General features: G+C 40.2%; 1 protein-coding gene across 1 annotated transcript in view; it reads left to right on the top strand.

Moving 5' to 3' along the window:
* Positions 1-16,165: 16,165 nt before the first annotated feature.
* Positions 16,166-21,251, top strand: part of TRPM3 (transient receptor potential cation channel subfamily M member 3) — a 341,963-nt gene continuing 336,877 nt past the window's right edge. Inside the window, exon 1 of the mRNA XM_030466889.1 lies at positions 16,166-16,336. Within this exon, the coding sequence (XP_030322749.1) occupies positions 16,166-16,336 (171 nt within the window). The remainder of the gene's footprint in view (positions 16,337-21,251) is intronic.

Here is a 21,251-nt window from a genome sequence, read left to right as displayed (position 1 = left end):
TCCACCTAAAACTGCAACTTTACCCTGTTACAATACCTCTTTGTTTCATTTTTTTGCTCCTGCTCTGATTACTCTAACATTTAATTGGCATGCAAAGCTATGAAAAAAGTTACATAATTTTCTTCTTAGTCTTTCAACAGAGATTCATAAGATTGGACATGACTGTCTGCATGCATGAGAATAGTCATGGAGGAATAGAAAATAAAATTGTATGTAGTTGCTATGGTAAAAATATTAATAAAGTTGGGAGTGGAGAGATTATAACAACTATCATTTTTTCCAGGGTTCATCTTTTTGGATGAATGGATTCTTCAGGTTAGGATTTGTTCAGCTATGTGATTTATCTGTATTTTTTATATTCTATATCAACTTTCGATGTCATGGGACAAGTCAACATGTGTGTCTCATGCTCCTGTATGTATTTTAACAGCATTTTTCAGCATCCTTTTTTGGATGCCAGTGGAGGGAAAACCACCTCAGTAAATTTGGTACAGCTGCTGCTCAGTTTCCTCAGACATATCATCCTCAGACTATTTGAAAGGTACTCATTGGCAATAGAGATGAGATGTAGCTTTTCATGTCCAGCTGAAGGAAAACAGTTCACCTGGTCATTTAATTTCATGGTCTGCAATACAGAAAGATGATTTTCAAAAGCAACTGATCTGGCAAGAGAGCAGCCTGAAAAGGTTTCCTCCCCCTGAATGCTAATCTAGTCATAAATGTTCCCTAGAGAGGGTAACTCAAGGAAGGGAACCCAATCCTGTGAGAAACACTTCTCTCATCAAGGAGATATCAAAGTGGATACAGTGAATGTTTCGTCTTACATGCTTTTGTCTGTGAAATTCAGCTTGGTGTCAACTGGCACTTTCATACTGTATTTTCCTGATGAAGATAAGGAAAATTCTTAAGTAATCTTAGTCATACTAAGAGTCCCTCTTGCCTGATTTTTCTGGTGCACAAAAGATCTTAGTTGCTTCCAAGAAGGATTGCTGTCCCTAACTGCGGATGATAGGTGTGGAAGGCACTGATGACACAAATGTAACGTTCTGCTTTAAATCTAGAATAGATGAGATTTATTTCACCCCCTTTCTTGTTTGAATCCTCAAAAATGAGGGCAGTTAGGTTATGAGAGTAAAGCATTAAATATGCAAAACTAGAAGGATTTAAATATGAGATTGAGATTTTTGTGTTCCATTTGTCTAAAAAAATATTTTAGTAATAAACAAAAAAATTGACTGTGCTGATGGCTTCCAAATGAAAAGGATTAACTACCCATGTCTTAAATTAGATTAACTCAGTCATTGCAACACTCTTCCCATGTTGAGTACTATTAAAACCTGGCATGAAATGTTGCCCATTTGATGCTCATTCCTACCACCCTAGTGAATGCCCCTTACTGCTGTCGTGCTCCCACTCAAAGCCTTAACATCAACCAGCCCCTGACATAGAAATGAGGGCCTTCCATCAGAGAAAATTCCCAAAATCACAGAATGTGAAAGGATAGGTCTACAGTATGGTGCCTCTGATTGTGGCATTTGACCTCCAAAGTGTCTTTGGGAAAGTTGTGGGAAGTTTTCACATTTACCAGAATTTGTTGTTAATCTTAGCAGCTACACTGATTGATTTTGCACAAGTAAACAGGCGCTGCAGAAGAAACATGGCACAATTAATCACGGCTGGATTTTTTTCACAACTTCTTTTCAGCTGTGAGCCTAAAGATGCCAATATGTATGCAATTTCTGTTTAGTTTAGCTCTTCTTTTTTTTTTCTCTTTCTGCAGCTGCAAAGGATAATCTTGGTTAGAAACAGTAAAAATAAGCAGGCAGGACTCTTAATAAGAACCAATGTGCTCAATCAAAGGAAAATATGTATCTTCTGGTGTCTTTATTCTGGATAAAATGTACTAGCTCTGAAAGAAAGGTTGCACGAGTCTTTGCATGGGTAGTTTTTCTACACAGAACTTGAATTCTCTCTCATCTTGTATTCTTCCTTCATGTGTGCATCTTCTTATTTTGTTTTGGTTTTAGACTGTCCTCATGCTATATTGATGAACTTAATTTTCTTCTGAATTAACTAATAAAAAATGAAAGCTTGGTTTTGATGCAGAAAAAGGGGGAACACAACAGTCTTGAAACTATGAAAAAATTATTAAATCCAATCTGATTGGAGATTGAGAGTGGCTGGTATTTCATCCCTTCATGCCTCCTGCATAATGAACAGCTGTAGAAGATATCTGGAGATTTGTCAGTTTTGAAGTATATTTGCCAGCAGAAGAAACATTGGCTCAGATATACTCTGGTACATACTGTTATCTCCTGTACTTTCAATAACATGGAAACTTCCTGTAACAATCATAAAAGGCTTAAATTTCTTATATTTTTGGTATGTCCTTCAATTCCAACCAGCTTTAGACAATTCTGAAAAATGCCTCATATTAACAAACCACTCTCAACTGAAACCCATAAATATACAGAGTACAGAAATTTTTTCAATAGTCCTTCAACTCATTCAAGGATAACACAAGGAATCATTGCAGCCTGCATGAAGAGACTGCCCCTCTCCTTCCACCAGGAAAAGTGTGCCTCGCAGGCCTAGGAAGAATCTCCCACCCCTCTACTCTGCCCTGGTGAGACCACACCTGGAATACTGTATCCAGTTTTGGGCTCTCCAGTTCAGGAGAGACAACAGTCTACTGGAGACAGTCCAACAGAGAGCTACAAGGATGATTAAGGGACTCGAACATCTCTCCTATGAAGAAAGAGGGAGAGAACTGGGGCTGTTTATCTCTGAGAAAAAGAAGGCTGAGGTGGGAGCTTAATAATATCTACAAACCACCACTCCTTTCAGTGGTGCCCAGTAATAATACAAGGAATAATGAGTTTAAGATAGAATATAGGAAGTTCCACCTCAACACAAGGAGAAACTTTACTGTGAGGTTGACAGAGCACTGGAACAGGCTGCCCAGAGAGGTTGCAGAGTCCCCTTCTCTGGAGATTTTTGAAACTCACCTGGATGCATTCCTGTGTAACCTGCCCTAGGTGACTGCTTTGGCAGGGAGGTTGGACTCGATGATCTTTTGAGGTCCCTTCCAACCCCTTCTGTGATTCCACACATATAGCATTCCAATTTAACTCTTCAGAAGTTTCAGAGGTTCCTTGGCTAGGAAAAACCTGGAAAATTCTTCAAAGCTCCTTCCTTCTGCAAAACAAAAATTCAAAATACTAATGTCCAAGATCAATGAGAATTTTGATGTAAGAAATTTAGATTTTTTTTCTTTAACTTTTGAAACACAGTGGGAGCCACTAAGTTAAGAAAAAAATGCTAGACTGTGTTTTAAACAGTTTTCCAAAATGTCTAGGAAAATATCTCCTTTAGTCTAGAAGTGTCAACACTTCTTCATTGCTGTATACAATTTATCTTTATTATATACTTTATTTAGTATGTCTGAATTAGATTTTTAAATTATTATTTCTGAAAAAAATTAGCAAAAACTCTTCTATGCATTCTCTTCAAGTAGCTTAGTATATCTGGATGCTGAGTCTGCTACAACAGCACAACCAGTATGCAGAAAATCGATGTGTTTGAAAGATTTTATCTTGTTTAAGTATATAGAATAAATGTGTTCACAGGAAAAAACTTGGCTTTTGTGGTGTTGGGTTTTTGTTTTTTTTTTTTACCTTCTGAGGGCTTCACAGCCGCTCAGATCATTAAAATAATTTGTTCCATAAGTGCTACTGGGGATCAGCAAAGGTCATACTCAGATGTTTGTTTCTCACATTAGCATTACTTCCTAGAATTGTAAATATGGGTTATGAATAAAAAGAACAGGTGGCTAATAAAAAGCAAAAAACTAGCAGGTGTCAGAGAGCTAGGCAAATCAATGCAGTATTAAGGATCTTATGTGTTGTTTTGTTTTTCTTCTTGCCTGGTTTTAAATTAATGGATAATTTTATTGGTAACTTTTATGTAGAAGGGTTAATTAAGGTAAAATTAAAGTCAGACTTATGACCCTTGAATTAAAGATTTTTAAAAATAATACCTGCTATATGTATTCCATTGTCAGTGCAAGCTGTCATGGCCTCCTTATTCACACAAGAGATTGCAGGAATAATTCCCTGTATGTCCCCACAAATTCTAGAATTGCACTGAAGTGGTACACTGGCCATGCACTTGGCTACCAGCAATACACTATTAACAGCAATAGCTCTAATTGATTTCCACTTATAGCTATTTACATGTATGTAAAAAATATTTGTGTTCATTAAGAGTCTTAGGAACCTTTTATATCCCTTTCAGAACAAATACTCATTCCACTCCCCTTTTTTTAGGATGGAAACTCTGGGGAATACAAGACCCCTTGTGGTCTAAAGATCACTTTCCTTATCCTTACACACCATGTCTTTACAGCAGCTCTTCTCTGGCATACTGTTTTTCTTTGTCTTACATAAGATGACACAGGCTTGTCTTCTTATTTCCTTTAGTTCATCTTTCTTTTTTCCTTCTATCTCCCCATCTTCTTCCTTATCCCCCCACATCACTACTTTCACAAAAAATGAAGTGAAATAGTATTGTCTTCATGAATATTGTCATACATGCACCTTCCTCTTCTTATTATAGTAGATTTAAAACAAGATCCATCTCAATAACAGTCACTGGCAGATCTATTGACTTTGAAATTCAGTCTAGGTTGAAGTTCTTTGTTGGATTAGTATCTTATTTTTATTTGAGAGAAAATGTTATGATCAGCTCAACAGAAGTCATAATCTTTACATATGTAAATAATACATAAATTATTAAGCTCCTGCCTGCCAAGTGTCAAAACCAAGAATTAGATTTAAAGATTGTGAAATTTCTCTTATATAAATGTCATGGCTGATGCTAGCTGGAGGATTTAAGCATTGGCCCTCTTCAGGGCTTCTCTTCTGCAAGGACTGATGAAGGATGAAGCAGTTCTGAGGACACTGCCAATCCAGCAGACAGGCTAGAAGACTAAAGGCAAAACTACAGTGATGAATAAAGATTATGATGGATTTATCTAGAAAGGGGACTCAATCATTTTTGTGAGTGACACAGACCAGTTCTATTTGATAAATACAGACCTCATTCAAGCTGGTGACCTCTCAATGTTGGCAGGTCTTCTATGGAGAGGGGTAGTGGTCAACAGCTCAATGTCTAGACAGACACCACTGACAAATAGTGTCCCTCAGAGGTCTACACTGCAACCAGTACTGTTTAATACAATCACCAATGGCAGATTGGGATCAACTGCACTCTTAGCAACTTTGAAAACACCACCAAACTGAGTGGCACAGCTCACATGCCTTAGGGATGAGATGCCATCCAGAGGGACCTGGAAAAGATTGAAAAATGGACCTCCATGAACCTCATGAGGTTCAACAAGGCCAAGTGAAAGGTCCTGCCACTGGACTGAGACAATCCCTACTACCAGTCTAGAATGGAAGATGAAGAGAATGAGAGCAGCCCTGAAGAGAGGACTTGAGGATACTGATAGAAGAAAAGGTGGATGTGAGCTGGAAATGTGCCCTTGCAGCCCAGAAAGCCAACAGTATCCTGGGCTGCATAAAAAGAAATATGGGCAGCAGGTCAGGGGAGGTGATCCTCCTCCTCTGCTTGACTCTTGTGGGACCACACCTTGAGTACTGTGTCCAGTCCTAAAGCCCCCACCAGGAGAAGGGCATGGACTTGCTGGAGCTGGTCCAGAGGGTCAACAAGGTTGATCAGAGGGCTGGACCACTTCTCCTATGAGAAAATTCTGGGGCATTTGAAGCTGTTCTGCCTGAAGAAGTGAAGGCTCCAGGAAGCCCTTATAGCAGCTTATCAAGAATTAAGGGAGCCTGTAAGAACAATGGGGACAAACTTGTTAGCAGGGCATGTTGTGATAGGACAAAGGGTAATGGATTTAAACTAAAAGAGGGTAGATTTAGATCAGATATTAGGAAGAATTTTTTGCTTACTGTAGGGGGATTGAACTAGATAGATGACCTTTAATCACAGAATTATAGAATGGCTAATGTTGGAAGGGACCTTAAAGATCATTTAGTTCCAACCCCCTACATGGGCAGCAACACCTTTCACTAGATCAGGTTGCTCAAGGACCCATCTAGACTGATCCTGAACACTTCCAGAGAGGGGGCAGACACAGCTTCCTTGGGCAACCTATTCCAGCATCTCACCACTCTCACAGGAAAGAACTTTTTCCAACCTAAGTCTCCTCTCTTCAAGTTTGAAGCCATTTCCTCTTCCTCTCGCTACACAACCATGTAAAAAAGCCCTACCCCCAGCTTTCTTGTAAGCCCCCTTCAGATACTGGAAAGTCACTATAAGGTCACATTACAGCCTCCTCTCCTAGACAACAAATATCCTTTACTCACAGTTTAAGTCGTGAATACTTCAGCAATCAAAAATTGTCCAGGGATGGAGTCCAATGTTGTCACTTGTCTAAGGCTAACATATGTCTCAGAACTTTGCTCACAATTTGCTAATATGTAATTGCTATAGAATCCTATAATCCTAGAATCATAGAATGGTTTGTGTTAGAAAAGACCTTAAAGCTCATCTAGTTCCAAGCTACTGCACGAGCAGGGACAATTCCCACAAGGTCAGGCTTCTCAAAATCCCCTCCAGCCTGGTCCTGAACACTTCCAGGGAGGGGGCAGCCACAACCTCTCTGGACAACCTGTGCCAGTGTCTCACCACCCTCACAGTGAAGAATTTCTTCCTAGTATCTAATCTAAATCTACCTTCTTCCAATTTTAAGTCATTATCCCTTGCGCTATTTCTACGGGAAAAGTCCCTTCCCCAGCTTCCCTGTAGGTCTCCTGCAGGTACTGGAAAACTGCTATAAAGTCTCCTTGGAGCCTTCTCTTCTCCCCACTACAGCTGGGTGTAAAACTAAGAGAGATAACCTTGCACAGGAACATCTTAACTTGTTATTAGCTTCTAACTGAGAGGAATTAATTGTAAGACAGCATGAAGTAGTAGATTGAAAACTATTCCTGATGAATGCAGAAGCTATTTATTTCCTTATTGTAAACTGATATACCTGTGTTTTAATGAACAAAATAGAATCATTCATTATTTTATTAGGGAGACACACCTGATTTTTAAATACTGACCTAAGTTTTCAGAGCAACATAATAGTAGTGAGATTAATCTAAGTATACCATTGTGTCTTACTTAGTGACTGGACTTATGTTGGCACAGAATTGTTATTTAAGGCTAGGATTGTGTTTCATGCTGGATTGTGAAGATATGATTTAATAAAATATGTAACAATAAGTTCTCAAAAAGCAGTTTTGTAAACTATAAGTGCCCTTATTCTCTTCAAGTTTTACAGGGGTGAGGAAAAGTCACTGCATCCAACAAAATGGTCCAACCTGTAATACAGAACAGGTTACTTAGCAGATATTTATAAAGAAGTCTTTATAACTGCAATTGAAATGCTTTTATCAATGTCTTCTTTTCTTTCAGCATTTGCTGTATTGACTTTTTTTTTTCCATTAATGAACAGTTGCATATTTTTAATAAATGAGGATACATAAATGTGATAATGCCGTTGTATTTCTTAAGCACTTGGTATTTTGACAGCATGGGCTACAAGAGGATCATTGCTTCCAAACCTTTATATATCTTGAACTCTAAGGACCATGATCCAGAAGGCAGAATGAGCATCTGTGCCTTCTTTGTAGAGTAACTTCACAAAACATTGTTCACTTCTTCTGTTACAGGCAAATTTCAGTCTAAGCACAAATATGTTGTGTCATCAAATGTTCTCTTTATGGTGTATAATCAAGTGCTAAATGTGTCTCAAAATGAATATTCAATTTAACATTTCTGTAAAAAATAGGCTAAATTCCAAGTTGAGCAATTCTTTGTTTTGTTGCCTGTTTATGCATAAGATGAATGAGTCGTAGGAAAAATACTGTACAGTGTTTGTACGTGTACCTCTCTGAGGCATTACAAATGTTTCTGACAATGTTATAGTGGAGATTGTGACCTTTTAATGTGAACAGATGGGAGAAAGAAAAACTGAGTGTAATTAAAACTTAAATGTTGAAAGTTTGATCTTGCATTTTGTGTTCAAGATTACTTCCCTTGGTGGTGGGAGTTCAGCTTGAATAAACACTACACTACGGGCTTCTAAGAAACAGAAGAAAATCATGCCTTTTGTTTGTTCTGTCAAACACTAATGAGGTGTCCAGGAATGTTTAATAAAGAGATGTTATAAATCTCCAGTATTTTTCTCTACTGCTCCTTGCATTAGTGAGACAGAAAACAAACCATTTGTGGTACCTCCCTATCTAAACTATCCAAAATAAGAATGAGCAGGCAGATAGGGAATTAGGAAGAATTAAGAGGATACAGCTACCACCACCAGTTTTAAAGTTGGTGTGACACAACAGGTAACTTGAGGGTTTTTTTCAGACATAAATTGCCAACAGTATTTTTCTCTTTAGTCCACTATCCTACAAAAATGACTGAGGTAAACAAAAGTATATGAAGTTCATGTTCTAGTGATCCATTATAATAAAGCTGTACTTCCTCTTTGTTCACATTGCACAGAAGAAATAAAAAATAAAGCTATTTTAATAAAATATTTAGTTTGGTTTGAAACAGGAAGCCTATTCCTATTTAGGTTATAGCTTTTCTTTCTGTCAATAATACAAGCAGTATTCAGTGTAAAGGTTTCCATCTATAACCTTCAAAACCCAGAGAAAAGGAAAGAGGAGAGGAGAGGAGAGGAGAGGAGAGGAGAGGAGAGGAGAGGAGAGGAGAGGAGAGGAGAGGAGAGGAGAGGAGAGGAGAGGAGAGAGGAGAGGAGAGGAGAGGAGAGGAGAGGAGAGGAGAGGAGAGGAGAGGAGAGGAGAGGAGAGGAGGAGAGGAGAGGAGAGGAGAGGAGAGGAGAGGAGAGGAGAGGAGAGGAGAGGAGAGGAGAGGAGAGGAGAGGAGAGGAGAGGAGAGGAGAGGAGAGGAGAGGAGAGGAGAGGAGAGGAGAGGAGAGGAGAGGAGAGGAGAGGAGAGGAGAGGAGAGGAGAGGAGAGGAGAGGAGAGGAGAGGAGAGGAGAGGAAGAGGAGAAGGAAGGAAAGGAAGGAAAGGAAAGGAAAGGAAAGGAAAGGAAAGGAAGGAAAGGAAAGGAAAGGAAAGGAAAGGAAAGGAAAGGAAAGGAAGGAAAGGAAAGGAAAGGAAAGGAAAGGAAAGGAAAGGAAAGGAAAGGAAAGGAAAGGAAAGGAAAGGAAGGAAAGGAAAGGAAAGGAAAGGAAAGGAAAGGAAAGGAAAGGAAAGGAAAGGAAAGGAAAGGAAAGGAAAGGAAAGGAAAGGAAAGGAAAGGAAAGGAAAGGAAAGGAAAGGAAACCTGTTAGGCAATACAAATGTTAAGCAACTGTACTACAGAATTTCAGAAAACAACTTCTGCTAGATTTTGATTCTAGTGTATTGAAATTTCTCCATTAAAGGTCTGACAATTGGAGAACAGAAAAAATCTTCCACAATGATGGTGATAAAAAGCAGACATGTATGACCTGCTCCTAGCAGCAGATCCATTAACAAAACTGTAGGTTGTTCACATTTTAAGAGAAGTGAACAATTCAGATCAGCTCTTCGATTATTTTTTCTTTTTCTGTAGATGAAGGAAATTTAATTAGGACTCATCTTTTTTCTAAAAATAAAAACACTTTGGCAGAGAACTTAGCCTTTGAAAACCTGTTTTTTTATATTATGACCCACAGTTTAGAAAGGAGAATTCACAGACAACATTTCCGCCCTCTGCACTTATGTAATATCCTTGAAGTAATTACTTTCATCAAAAGCTAATCAAAGAAAACATGCAATCTTTGTTTATGTCTTTTCATGAAGTTGGCAGAATGTGTAAAACAGTTGCATGATGTTTTTGAGCCTGAGGTAGTAATGAAAGCATGATCAAAGGCTTGGGAATTAAAGCCTTGCAGATACTTCAAACTTGTGTTATGCATGTGATGGAAGATCTTACAAAATGTTCATACTGTAAAATAAATTCTAAAAAAGAATTTTCCTTTGTTGAACTTCTTGAGGTTTCTACCAGTTTATTTCTCCAAACTGTCCAGGTCCCTCTGAATAAAAGCAGTGCCTTTCCCTCAGATATCTACTGCTTTCCCTTGATATGGTATCATATTTGAACTTGCTGAGAGCAGACTCCATACATACTGTTAAGGAGATTAAACAGTGTTGATAATATTGATCCTGGATGTATACTGGTAGTACCCATTGACCACTTGGATTTTGTACTGCCTTTTTATGCTGATCATAATCCTTTGTGCCCAAAGAGCTTAGCCATTTCCCATCCATCTTATTATCCATTACTACAGTCCCTATATTTACAGACTATGTAGAGAGGTTACTATGGGAAACCATAAAGAAGGCTTTACTTAGTCAAGTTATGCAACATTCACTGCTCTTCCCATGTTTCCTGAGCTAGTTATCACAAAAGGCACTCAGGTCAATGAGTCACCATTCAACTATGGTGAAAGTACGCTAACCATTCCTAATCATAATCTTGTTCTTCATGATCCTAGAAATAGCTTTCAGGAGTGCTTGCTACATACTTTACCTTTGACTAGTCTTTAGTACACCAGGTTTTCTTTACCTCTCTTGACTAAATGTTGCCCTCTTTTTCCACCTAGTCATTAGGACCCTCCATAGTGCAATGTATCTTCAAAGGTGATAGACACTGGCCTCACTCACAGACATCCATCAGCTCTCCCAGCCCTCTTGGATGCATCCCATGAGGTCCATGGACCGGTGTGTGCCCAGATTTAAGCATGGCTTTGCCACGGGTGCTACCTCATTCTTACAGAGTCTGCTATATATGCACCTTAACTTTCTATGTTTCTGCAAAGTCAGAACACAGGAGCAAATAAAAGAAGAATTTTCTCCACTTTCAAAAATATTAATGTCACCAGAGATTCTTAATCACTAATTCCTAGTGCATTTTCATTTCAACCAAGCTAATTCAGCAAAATTATTCCCTAAATGTCTCTGAAAATAATACCCAATTTAAATATTTATGAAATTAATCTTGTTAATAGTTAGTTTTCAGATGGGAAACCACAACTGAGAAAATTACTATGAAGTAGAACTAGAAACTTGAACTTATACAAAGAAAACAGGCTATCTGTCCTCCTCTGGTTTCACCACTTGGCTTTTGAACTTATTCACCACTTTCACCCAAATGAAAAAAAAAAAAAAAAAGAAGAAAAAAAAAAGAAGAAAAAAAGAAAAAAAGAAAAAAGAAAAAGAAAATGAAAAAAATTTAAAAAAAGGAAAAAAAAAGAAAAAGGCACAAGTAAAGTCTGTTAAATTTCAATAAATCTCACAAGAGAGGAAGAAAAAAAAAAAAAAGGAAAAAAAGAAAGTTTTGATTGTATTAGGTAGAGAGATAGAAATAAGCACTAAGAAATCAGAGGTTTAACACTGGCCAGCTGGGTTCTGACAAGCTATTAGTGTTCACTTAACCTAACCTAACCATAGGTGAGTTTAAACATGTGTTGTTAATTGCTTGAGAATGGCACAGAAATTATCAGAACAGTTAATAAGGGGTTTGCTGCTTTACCTGAACATTGAGAAAAATAATAGATAATAATAAGTTTGCTCCTCTTCTTTCTTTCCAAGTATTGTAAGAACAAAACTAAACATTCTGTTCCAAACTGCTAAGCACTAATTTGCGTGAGGACTTCTTTTTCCAATCTCTTACATTTGTGGTAGTTTAGGTCTGTGATAACCTTTGATCCACTCAGGGTTCTGTTTGCTTGGTTGTAGTACACAACACATCTTGTATTCCAAGCCCCAGGTGTTAGGCCCATTATATCTGATGGTGCCTAGCAGAAACTTCCACTCTTATTTGTGAAGCTCCTGTAAGAGCTGAAAAACAGACAATACATCCTAAGGTAAGCGTAGTCAACATCCCAGCTATGTCCAATGACTGTATGTCATAATGAGTTCATTTTAAGAGCTAACAAATTAAAGAAAAGCTGTGTTTTGGAGTATTGTTCCATTGAAGGCTTACAATCCTGTCATATCTTCGAAACTGAGTGTCTTTTCACAGCTGCTTTTACAATGCATTCACATATATAGAATAATTAGTTACAAGTGTTTTCCAAGTGTACAGGTGCTGAGGATAATGAAAAGCCCAAACTCATCCCAGACTTTAATCCATTAACGTCAAAGACTAGATGAAGCATTTGCCATTCCCTGGGACAAATCAAACTCTCCTCTCTTGCAATCTTCGCCTCTCTCCAGTTTCTACTTCTTTAGCATTGACCTAAGACACTGTTTCAGCAGTGGCACAATAGCCTTCAGTGACGCCACACTTGTCCTCTTGGTGCTGCTCACTACTTACTGCCCCTTTGTTTCATTTCCACCAGAGAAGAAAATGGAATGGAAAGAGTGCTCTGCTCACTACTTACTGCCTCTTTGTTTCATTTTCCACCAGAGAAAAGAATGGAGGAGAAAGAGGGCTCTGCTCACTACTTACTGTCCCTTTGTTTCATTTTCCATCAGAGAAGAGATGGAGGGGAAAGAGGGCTCTTCAGAGCCTCTTGCTCCCCAGTTCCTCCTAGGTCATAAGCAAGACTATGTCATTGCAGGCACAATTGGTTGAAAACCTCCCACACATACAGGTCCCAGTATAACCTCCAGGCAAATTGCATTTCTCTGCCCTCCAGCAGCTTTATAAGCCCTAGCAGAAGCACCATCATGATCTTTTATTTCATGGGTTTTAGGTAAAAGCAGAACAACTTGAAAGCTTCCTGTCAACTTGAAAACTCACCTGAAGTGCCCTGTGTCCTACAACATCATAGCAGTGACTGACTTGCAAAAATGACAGTCCCAAGGAAGAATCTCAATACCTCTAGCAGCACCATACTGGTGTTAGCAGTGCAGATTTGCTAAAGCAGATACATATATAAATAAGCAAAAATCCATCCTTCACTGTTTTTCATTTTGTTTTTCTTCTATGTTTTTCATTTTTATTTCTTACAAGTATGAAGGGCCTTCATTCTCAGGCCTTTGATCACGATAGCCTTACTGGATTCAATGCCAGCTGGGCATTGGCCTTCCCAGTGTCCTCACTGTGAGCTAGGACACCCTTTCTGTATTTCTCCTGAGCTATCCATTCCTGCTTTCACTGAGAGGGTGGTGAGACACTATAACAGGCTTCTCAGGGAAATTGTGGATGCCTGTTCCCTGAAAGTGTATAAGGCCATAGGTTGGATGGGACTTTGAGCATCCTGGTATAGTATGAGGTGTCTGTGCCCCATGGTAGAGGGGGTGGAACTATATGATCTTTAAGGTCCCTTCCAACACAAACCATTCTGTTACTCTATTCAGTTTTTGTTTGAGTTTTGCCTGGATCTCTGCTCACCCATGCAAACCTCCTGGTCTTTTAGCCTGACCACATTGTTCACTGAGATGGTCTCTTGAGCTTAGATGAGCTGAATAACAACCAGCTCTTTTGGACCCTTTCTTCAGGTCCTTATCCTATGGGACTCTTTCAAGCATATCCACAAAGTAGCCAAAGGCTGCTTACACCTGGCTGTGGAGTTCCTTGAGAAGATTCTGGGCTGAGAGAAGGTCCCTTGTGTGGGTTACAGCCTGTAAATGTGAGGCTACTTATGTCTGCAGAGGGTCTCATCCACATGACTGATGAGAAGAAACTGGGAAAATAAATTTTTATCAGCCTTAAGGACAGAGCCTACAGGGGGGTCTTAATTGTTGCCTCTAGATGCTGAATAGGAAGGTGTCAATATGATGGGGACAGACTGTCCTTGAAGGTATTATCATGAAGTGAGAAGCAGAAACAAACCCTAGCATAAGAACGTAAGACATCCCAAATAGCTATAAGGAAAAGCTTTTTCTCTGAGACTGTGCTTTAGCACTGAAAAGTTGTCCAGACAAGTCATGGAAGCTTCAGTTCTGGAGTTTTTAAGATCTGACTGGACAAAGCTCTGAGCAAACTTATCTAAGTGGACCTGCTTTAAAGTAGACAGCAGACAGTACCAGGTGACCTCCAGTGGCTCCTTCCAATATAACATCTATCTTGATGATGAAATGTGACATGAAAACATTTCATAGGCTCTGAATTACTGCTTCCAAGCCTCTGAGTAGCCCAGATTTGTTTCAAACAGAACAGAGGGCCTCATACTCTGCTAGACTTGAAGATTTAAACCTGGAAAAGGAGCCTTGTCACCATCTATGGATATGCCTTCTTGTAATTCTTGATAAATATTTTAATGTACTTACAAATGACTGTGAAGAATAAACATGTAGGTGGAATGTGAAAGGCTATCAGGCTACTGTGTACATAACATATGGTCGTGTCCTTCCCTGCTCAAAATGAAAATACTTTCTTGCCTGACATACAGTATGCCTGGATGAAAGCTGTAACAAGAAAGTTTACAAGCATGCATGGAAAAAACATTGTGTGTATCATATAAATATTAGACACCAGTCCTCCTCAGGTGGTTATTAAGCATGGTTATATTGCATTAAATCCTGTCAGATAATGTAAAAACTTGAAACTTACTGGTATGATTGTTTATATAAAAGGTGGCTGGTATTAAGGTAGTCAGGTTCAGATGAATTATGGACCGAAATAAGAAGCAGGAAACTGTTTCCTGGGCTGAAACTTCAGCCTTCACTTCTGAAAACGAACAATATTTTCACATCTATACTCATGTGAATTGCTTTTCATGAAATCTGACCTGCTGATGTTACTCATACTACCTGTGTAGTGTTAGACTTACCAAATTAAGTCTTTCTTTTACTTTATTCTGAGGTTTGTAAAAGTTGTTTTTTAAGAACATTTGCTTGTTTTTAAATTGTATCTTACATGGCACTATGAGATGAATAACTAATATAGTGCTGTGTAACTGAACAGTCAAAGGCACGAAACTTCATATTCCATCTGTCAAAAAATTGAACAAGGCTACTGACGAATCAGTAACATAAGTATTTTTGTATCTTGCCCATGAATTCCTGTAAAGATTTTCATTCACAAGCCTCCCAACAAGCTTCTTTGAGAGCATATTAGATATAACTTAAGTTTAAAAAAACTAACCTGATCACAATTTTTTGTGGGATTTGGAAATCATTAGATTCCCCTAATGCATAATTAAAGAAAAACACTGGGGCTGGGAAATTTGATAGTTATGACTAGCAGATAGAAGAGACAGCAGAGGAGTCAATCTATAGATCTCGTTAAAAATTATAAAGCAAACTGACTTAGTAAAGATGACCAAACGGTGATATGCCTCAGGAGGGAATAAACGAAGCTAAAAGACTCGTGAGAATTTTTCTCCCAGATGAAGTAACTTGCTATAGTTACAGGTGTTGGAAGGAAAAGACTCTCCAGGTAACATCTGTCTGCACTGAATGTAAGGTACTTAACCAACTTGACCAGTCTGCTTAGGGGTGCAGAGGGTGTTAGACTAATGTCATAACATAACATCTTTTGTCATCCATCCTTCTAAGCATAAAAAGGAGGAGGAAATGTTGGACTTGGTATGGAAGATGTGCACTTCTAAGTGCAGTCGGATTTCTAGAAGTTTTACTATGGGGAAACTATTGATCTAGTTCTGTAGAACTAGTAATGCAGTTTAATAAGAAGATGCCTCCTGGCAAGATTTTGGCAAGATCTAGACACTGAAGCAAACAGGTGTAACCTGTCGCTTTCAAGCACAGAAGAGCTACCTGACCCTTCCTCTTACCGTGGCCGTTTCCCTGTACACGCCAGGCTGCTTTTCCAGCTCACACCGTAGGACCGCTCACACCGCTCACACCCATTTTGCCGTAGGACATGAGGAGCTTTAGTTGCCACCAAGCACACCACGCTTTTCTCATCGCATCTCTGCGTGTTCCCTGTCAGCTCTTCCTTCTCAGCAACTGCTCCCCCCTCGCCTTTCCCTCCCCGCCCTCTGCCCACCGTTCGCTACCACCCCGCGAAACAGACACCGCAGCCCCCCCCGGGCCGTCCCGCGGCTGCGGGGGCCGGGTGGCACCGCTCCGCCCCATCCCGCCTCCCGCTTCCCCCGCTTACCCCTCCCTGTCTCGGCAGCAGCGTTAAAAAGAGGGGCAGCGCGGAGCGAGTCCTGGGGCTCAGTGGCGCCGTGGTCCATGGGGCAGCGGCAGCGGAGCCCCGGGGAGGCAGAGGAGGGCTGCCCTGCCGAGGCTGCGGCGGGCAGCGGCAGCGGCAGCGTCCGCGGGCGGCTGGCAGAGTCCTGGCGGCGGCTGAGCTCCCGGCGCGGCTCCGCTAAGCGCGGTGGACCCTCCGCGGTCGCTCCCCCGGTGAGTGTCCACGACCGGCACCGAAGCCGGGCTCCTCTGTCTGAGCACCTTCGGGTGCAGGGTGTGGGGGTCATGTTAAGAAACCTGTTGCACTTGGAAGGGAAGAGTTCCCCTTTCCCATGCGCTGTGACTTTTTAGTTGCAAGAGGTGCACTTCTCTTGTTCCGCTGGCTCCGTGTATGTGCGAATTGCCTGAGCGGCTCAGGGGACAGCATCAGCTCGGCTCCCGTGTCGGGGCGCGGTTCCCGGCGTGGCTGGAAAAGTAGCAGCTTGAGACTTGTAGTTGCATTGAGCAGCTGAGAGGGAAGTGGCAGCTACCGCAAGCGAGACTTGTAGGCAGGTAGCCTAAAGATATTCATTAGGGAACCACAGGTTTCCCTCTTGGAAAGGTGCCTTCCTTAGTGGTGTCCACCCGGTGGACTGTCCCAAGAATCTCAGGTGGACAGATAACTTGATGAAGATGCATGCCCCAGCATAGATTACATGTCGAGAAAACGTGCATCTTGGCAAGATGTACATAGAAACTGAGAGAACAAATCGAGGATTCAAGTAGGGGAAGTGAGTGACTAAAAATTAGAGTGGTTGGCAGTCTTTTTCCCCTGAGATAAAAACTCTAGTGCTAGGTGCGGAACAGAAACACACAAAAAGATTTCAGATGGACTGCTCACTGTCCAACTATAACCTCAGTTCTCATGGGTTTAGAAATAACGTTGTGTGCTTTTAGCAAAGTGACTCTGAGGTTTGTAGTAATATGCCTTTTTCAACAGATTAAATATATTATCTCAAAACCAAATCTAGATTTATAACCTTTGAGCTGGGGGAAAGATGCCCACAGGTTAAATGGCAATTGGGTGAATAACACTGAGGGAAGAGAAGCCTATGTTAGAAAGGATGCCATGGCAACAAGAAAGCATCTGAGAAAGTAACAGTATTCCCTTATGTAGAGGTAAAGGAGGGGCATTACATTCATCTGCACCATGCTGTACATTAAAATACTACAGTTTAGGTGCAGTTTCTTTCAGAATACACTAAATTCTTTTTGCAGTTTCTTTTAAATTTAGTTCCCAGGTAAGAGAGTTAAGAGAGGTAAGAGTTCTATCACCATAAATCATCAGAAAAATTCACAATGCAGTTGAGAATTGGGTTGTAGTGGGGTTGTTTGATTGGTTGTTTTTGGTTTTGTTTCAGGGCTTTTTTATGTTCTAAACAAAGTGGTTCTTGTGGCTTACAGCAGAGATGAAGCCTTATTCCAGGTAGAACCCTGAATGAGATTTAGGTTGCAACTTTTTTGCCAGAACTGGAAGTTCTATATTAATCTTTGATTAATCTTTATATATCCAGAATCTTTCTGAATAGACGAGAAACTTCATCCTGTTATGTTTTCTACAGCTGAACTAAAGTAGTGGATTTGCATTGCATTTAAACTACTAAGTTTCATAAATTACAGGACAGAATGAAATGTTGGTTTCTGAATGGTTTTTTTTGTTCTGTTTTGCTTTATTTTTAATTAGCCACTATTTTCATGAATGGGCAACTATTAGTTTGTGTTTTCTTCATTTATGCATTTTTTTCTTTTCTTTTTTTCTTTGCCTTTTTTTTAAAAATCACATGGGATTTCTGAAATCATGTTTCACTAGGAATAGTTCTCTAGGCATCACTTTCCAAAGCAGTACCAGATCATACTATGAAATTCAGCCATTTCCTTCCAATACCTTTATTTCCCTTTCCCCTTGGCCCCAGACAATTGCTGAAAAAAGTGTAAGGTTTTAGTCCTTTTAGCATCAGCATTAGGACCTTGGCCTATCCTTGCCTCCTTGATTGTGTTTTTCTTCTAGTAACTTCTCTCTGTCTGCCTTTTTAAAGGTTGTCAGCTGGTCTGAAGAGGACTTTCTTGGGTCAATGCTGGAGTAGGAGCTATCAGAAATGATACTACACATGTGTATTTTTTTCCCTCAAGGTTCTTCCCTAATTCTGTCTTAACACCACTGATTTGGTCTCAGATGATTTCTGTGTCTTTTTAAGTAAGAAAGGCTAGGTTTGGTCAGTGCTGTTAATCATCTGGAAAATGCTTAGGATGTGTTTTTTCACTCCTTAAGCAGTCTAGTGAAATAAGTCTTTTGTAATATGCCTTAGGGGAGAGGCTACTACTGTGTGCCTGCAGTTCTGAATGGGTGAAAGATGATGTAGGTAATGCTTCAGCACCTCCTTGAAAACTTGGAATATCACTTCTTCAGAGCAATCTCTGAGGCTTAACCTATGTGACAAACCTACTTCTTTAAAAGTGAGATTTATTTAAAAAAAAAAAAAAAAGATGAAGAGTAACTGAGGGCCTGGTATGTGTATGTGTTTTGCATAAAGGATCTCATCTGAATGTCATGCAAAGCCATTTAGGTAGGGTTCATGTTGTGCAAGAAAAGAAAAGAAAATTCAGCCCTATTGAGGCTTGCTTTGGATAGTGGCTAGTAGTGAGAATAGCTATGCTATATGTCTGTTTTGCTCTTATCAGATACTGTCTACCAACATCTGAATTTTCCAGCTTTCTTTTTCTTCACGTGGTTGTAGAAATTACTGATCCTGTTGCTTCCCACTTCCTTAATGAAAAACTAACAAGAAATAATCCTACAAGTTGACTGTTTTGTTTATTTAATTGTTAATTCCTGAAAAATTTGGAGTCTTATTTCTTCACCAAACACTTTAAAAAAAAATTTTATTTCATTGCTTTTATGTTAGTCGTTCAGTGATAGGGAGTTGTTTTATTGGCAGTTGTGGTAGGAAAGGGTATTTGAAGTTGAAGACGTTTGCAAGGTAATATTGGCGAGATCAAACACTGTGGCTGCCTCTGAGAAAGCTGCAACTTTAAGGTCGTTATCTTTTTTTTTTTTAATGTACTGACCCTGATCACATTTTGAGTAAGGGGGTGACATATTTAGGGACTAAAGTATGGCTTATGGTTATTGCTTTAGAAATGAAGTCTTTTCTGCTGTTTTCCTCTCTTTAACATCTGCTTGTGTAACTCTGGTAACAAAAAGCTGAGTGGAACCCCCCTGTTAAAATTGATGAAAGTCTTGCTGTTCCAAACAGATTGCATGTTGGATCATGGTAAATTTCTGCCCATAAAGAGGAATGTCTGGCTTCTTTTTACTGAGGTCTTAAGTTTGTACTTATGGCCTTCAAATTATGTGAGTTTTCCAGGCCATTTTGATGAGGGGCTGCACAGTATAGTGGTTTAGTTCAGTAAAAAAGGGAACTAAATTATGTTCTGTTGTGCAGTTTCTGATTACAGAAACTTTTTTCTTTACTGTTTAAAGATAATAGGTTTTTCTTATTGCTTTTGAACTGAATTTTCCCACAGGCTATTTACAGTAACTCAGAAAGAAAATGACAAGTGACAAATGTGTTAACACATGAAATGTAACTTTTTAATTTTCTTGCAGCATCTATGAAACTATAGCTGTGAAGCAGGTCATGAGTCCTGATCTGGAGACTGTAAGTGAGACAGGCTGAGACCAAAATATCAGCAGGGAGAAATCAGCTTCGTTATGGTAGAGTTGAGCTGTTGTTACATGTTTGTGGTTGGGAAACTATATGGGTACAGCAGTTGCCACCCAATGAGTGAAGATCTGGATTTCAGTGACTTGTGGAACAGATTATATATTCATGAAAAAAAACTTAGCTTGCTCCCTGAGTTCCACATTTGTTAATGTAAGAAATCAGCTGTCTTTGTCTGACCTAATACTGCAAAAGGACCTTTGCCAAGAGGCTGGCGAGCCTAGTGAGGGGGCTATTAAACTAAAGAGTGTCACAGGAGAGAGATAACAGCATAGAGTTAAGTGAGGAAATAGTGGGACAGGGGCAGAAAATAAAAGTGCTGTGTGGGGAGGACAAGGCATAACTCAGGACTGTTAAGGCAGGACAGAAGGACACCCACCTCCAGATGTGCACTTAAGAAACAGCCTAGGAGCTTGAGCAGGAGGGGCAAGAGCTCAGCAAGTGGTCCTAGAATAGCAGTATCTCTGGAATATCTGTGACTTTGTGGGGCAGCTCACGTGGCTGGAGTGCTGCAAGGGGTGGAGACCAGCCCTTCACAAGAAGCAGGTAGGGGAGAGGAAGGGAGCTGCCCTCTAAATGAAGGAGCAGTTCAGGTGTGCAAGGTCAGGTCTGGGTAAGAACTTGTGAGTCAGGGCTGAAGGAGAGGTTGCTGAGCATGACATTGTGGTGGGATGTGTCACAGACCCCAGACTAGAGTAAGGCAGTAGATTAAGCTTCACTATAAGACTTGAAGAAGTCTCCATGCCTCAGAATCTCATCCTCAGTGGAACTTACTCATGTGTCAGGAGGTAAAACATCCAGGAGGTAAGACATCCAGGAGGTTGCTGGAGGGTGCCAAGGATAACTTCTTGTTACCAAATGGCTCTCCAGCCCTCATGCAGCAAACACTGAAGGCCCAGTCCATAGAGAGGCTGGGCGAATTTTGCTCATTCAAGCTGTTGTAGCATTTTCTTCCAAGGAAGCAACTCCATTAGTCTTTTCTTCTGGGAAGCCGAAACAATGTTCTCATGAGAACTTTTTGCTGCACTTTGAGAGGAAGGCAAGGCAGTGCAGGTGGTGTAATTGCCAGTGACAAGTAGGAGCTGCCTGCAGGCTCCTCTCTTAAAATTAGTTGGGTGAGTTCTTCCTGTGGCCAAGGAACCTGTGCAGCACAGCACAGCATGAAGGGCAAAGTCCTATGTGCAGTGCAGCACAGCCTGGGTCAGGGTGTGCACAGGTTAACTGGTTTGTGGATCACTAGCTCCTTATGTGCAGTGGTCTCCTTATCATGATCACTCTAGATGGAGGTGATACAGTGACAGTAGACACAGATAAGCCGGGTCCTCACCTCCTTCTTTTCTGTCACCAGCAAGATCTGCCAGACCTCT

Source organism: Calypte anna, chromosome Z (genome assembly GCF_003957555.1).
Source record: "Calypte anna isolate BGI_N300 chromosome Z, bCalAnn1_v1.p, whole genome shotgun sequence".
Classification (NCBI taxonomy): domain Eukaryota; kingdom Metazoa; phylum Chordata; class Aves; order Apodiformes; family Trochilidae; genus Calypte; species Calypte anna.
This window is presented reverse-complemented; position numbering and strand designations above follow the sequence as displayed.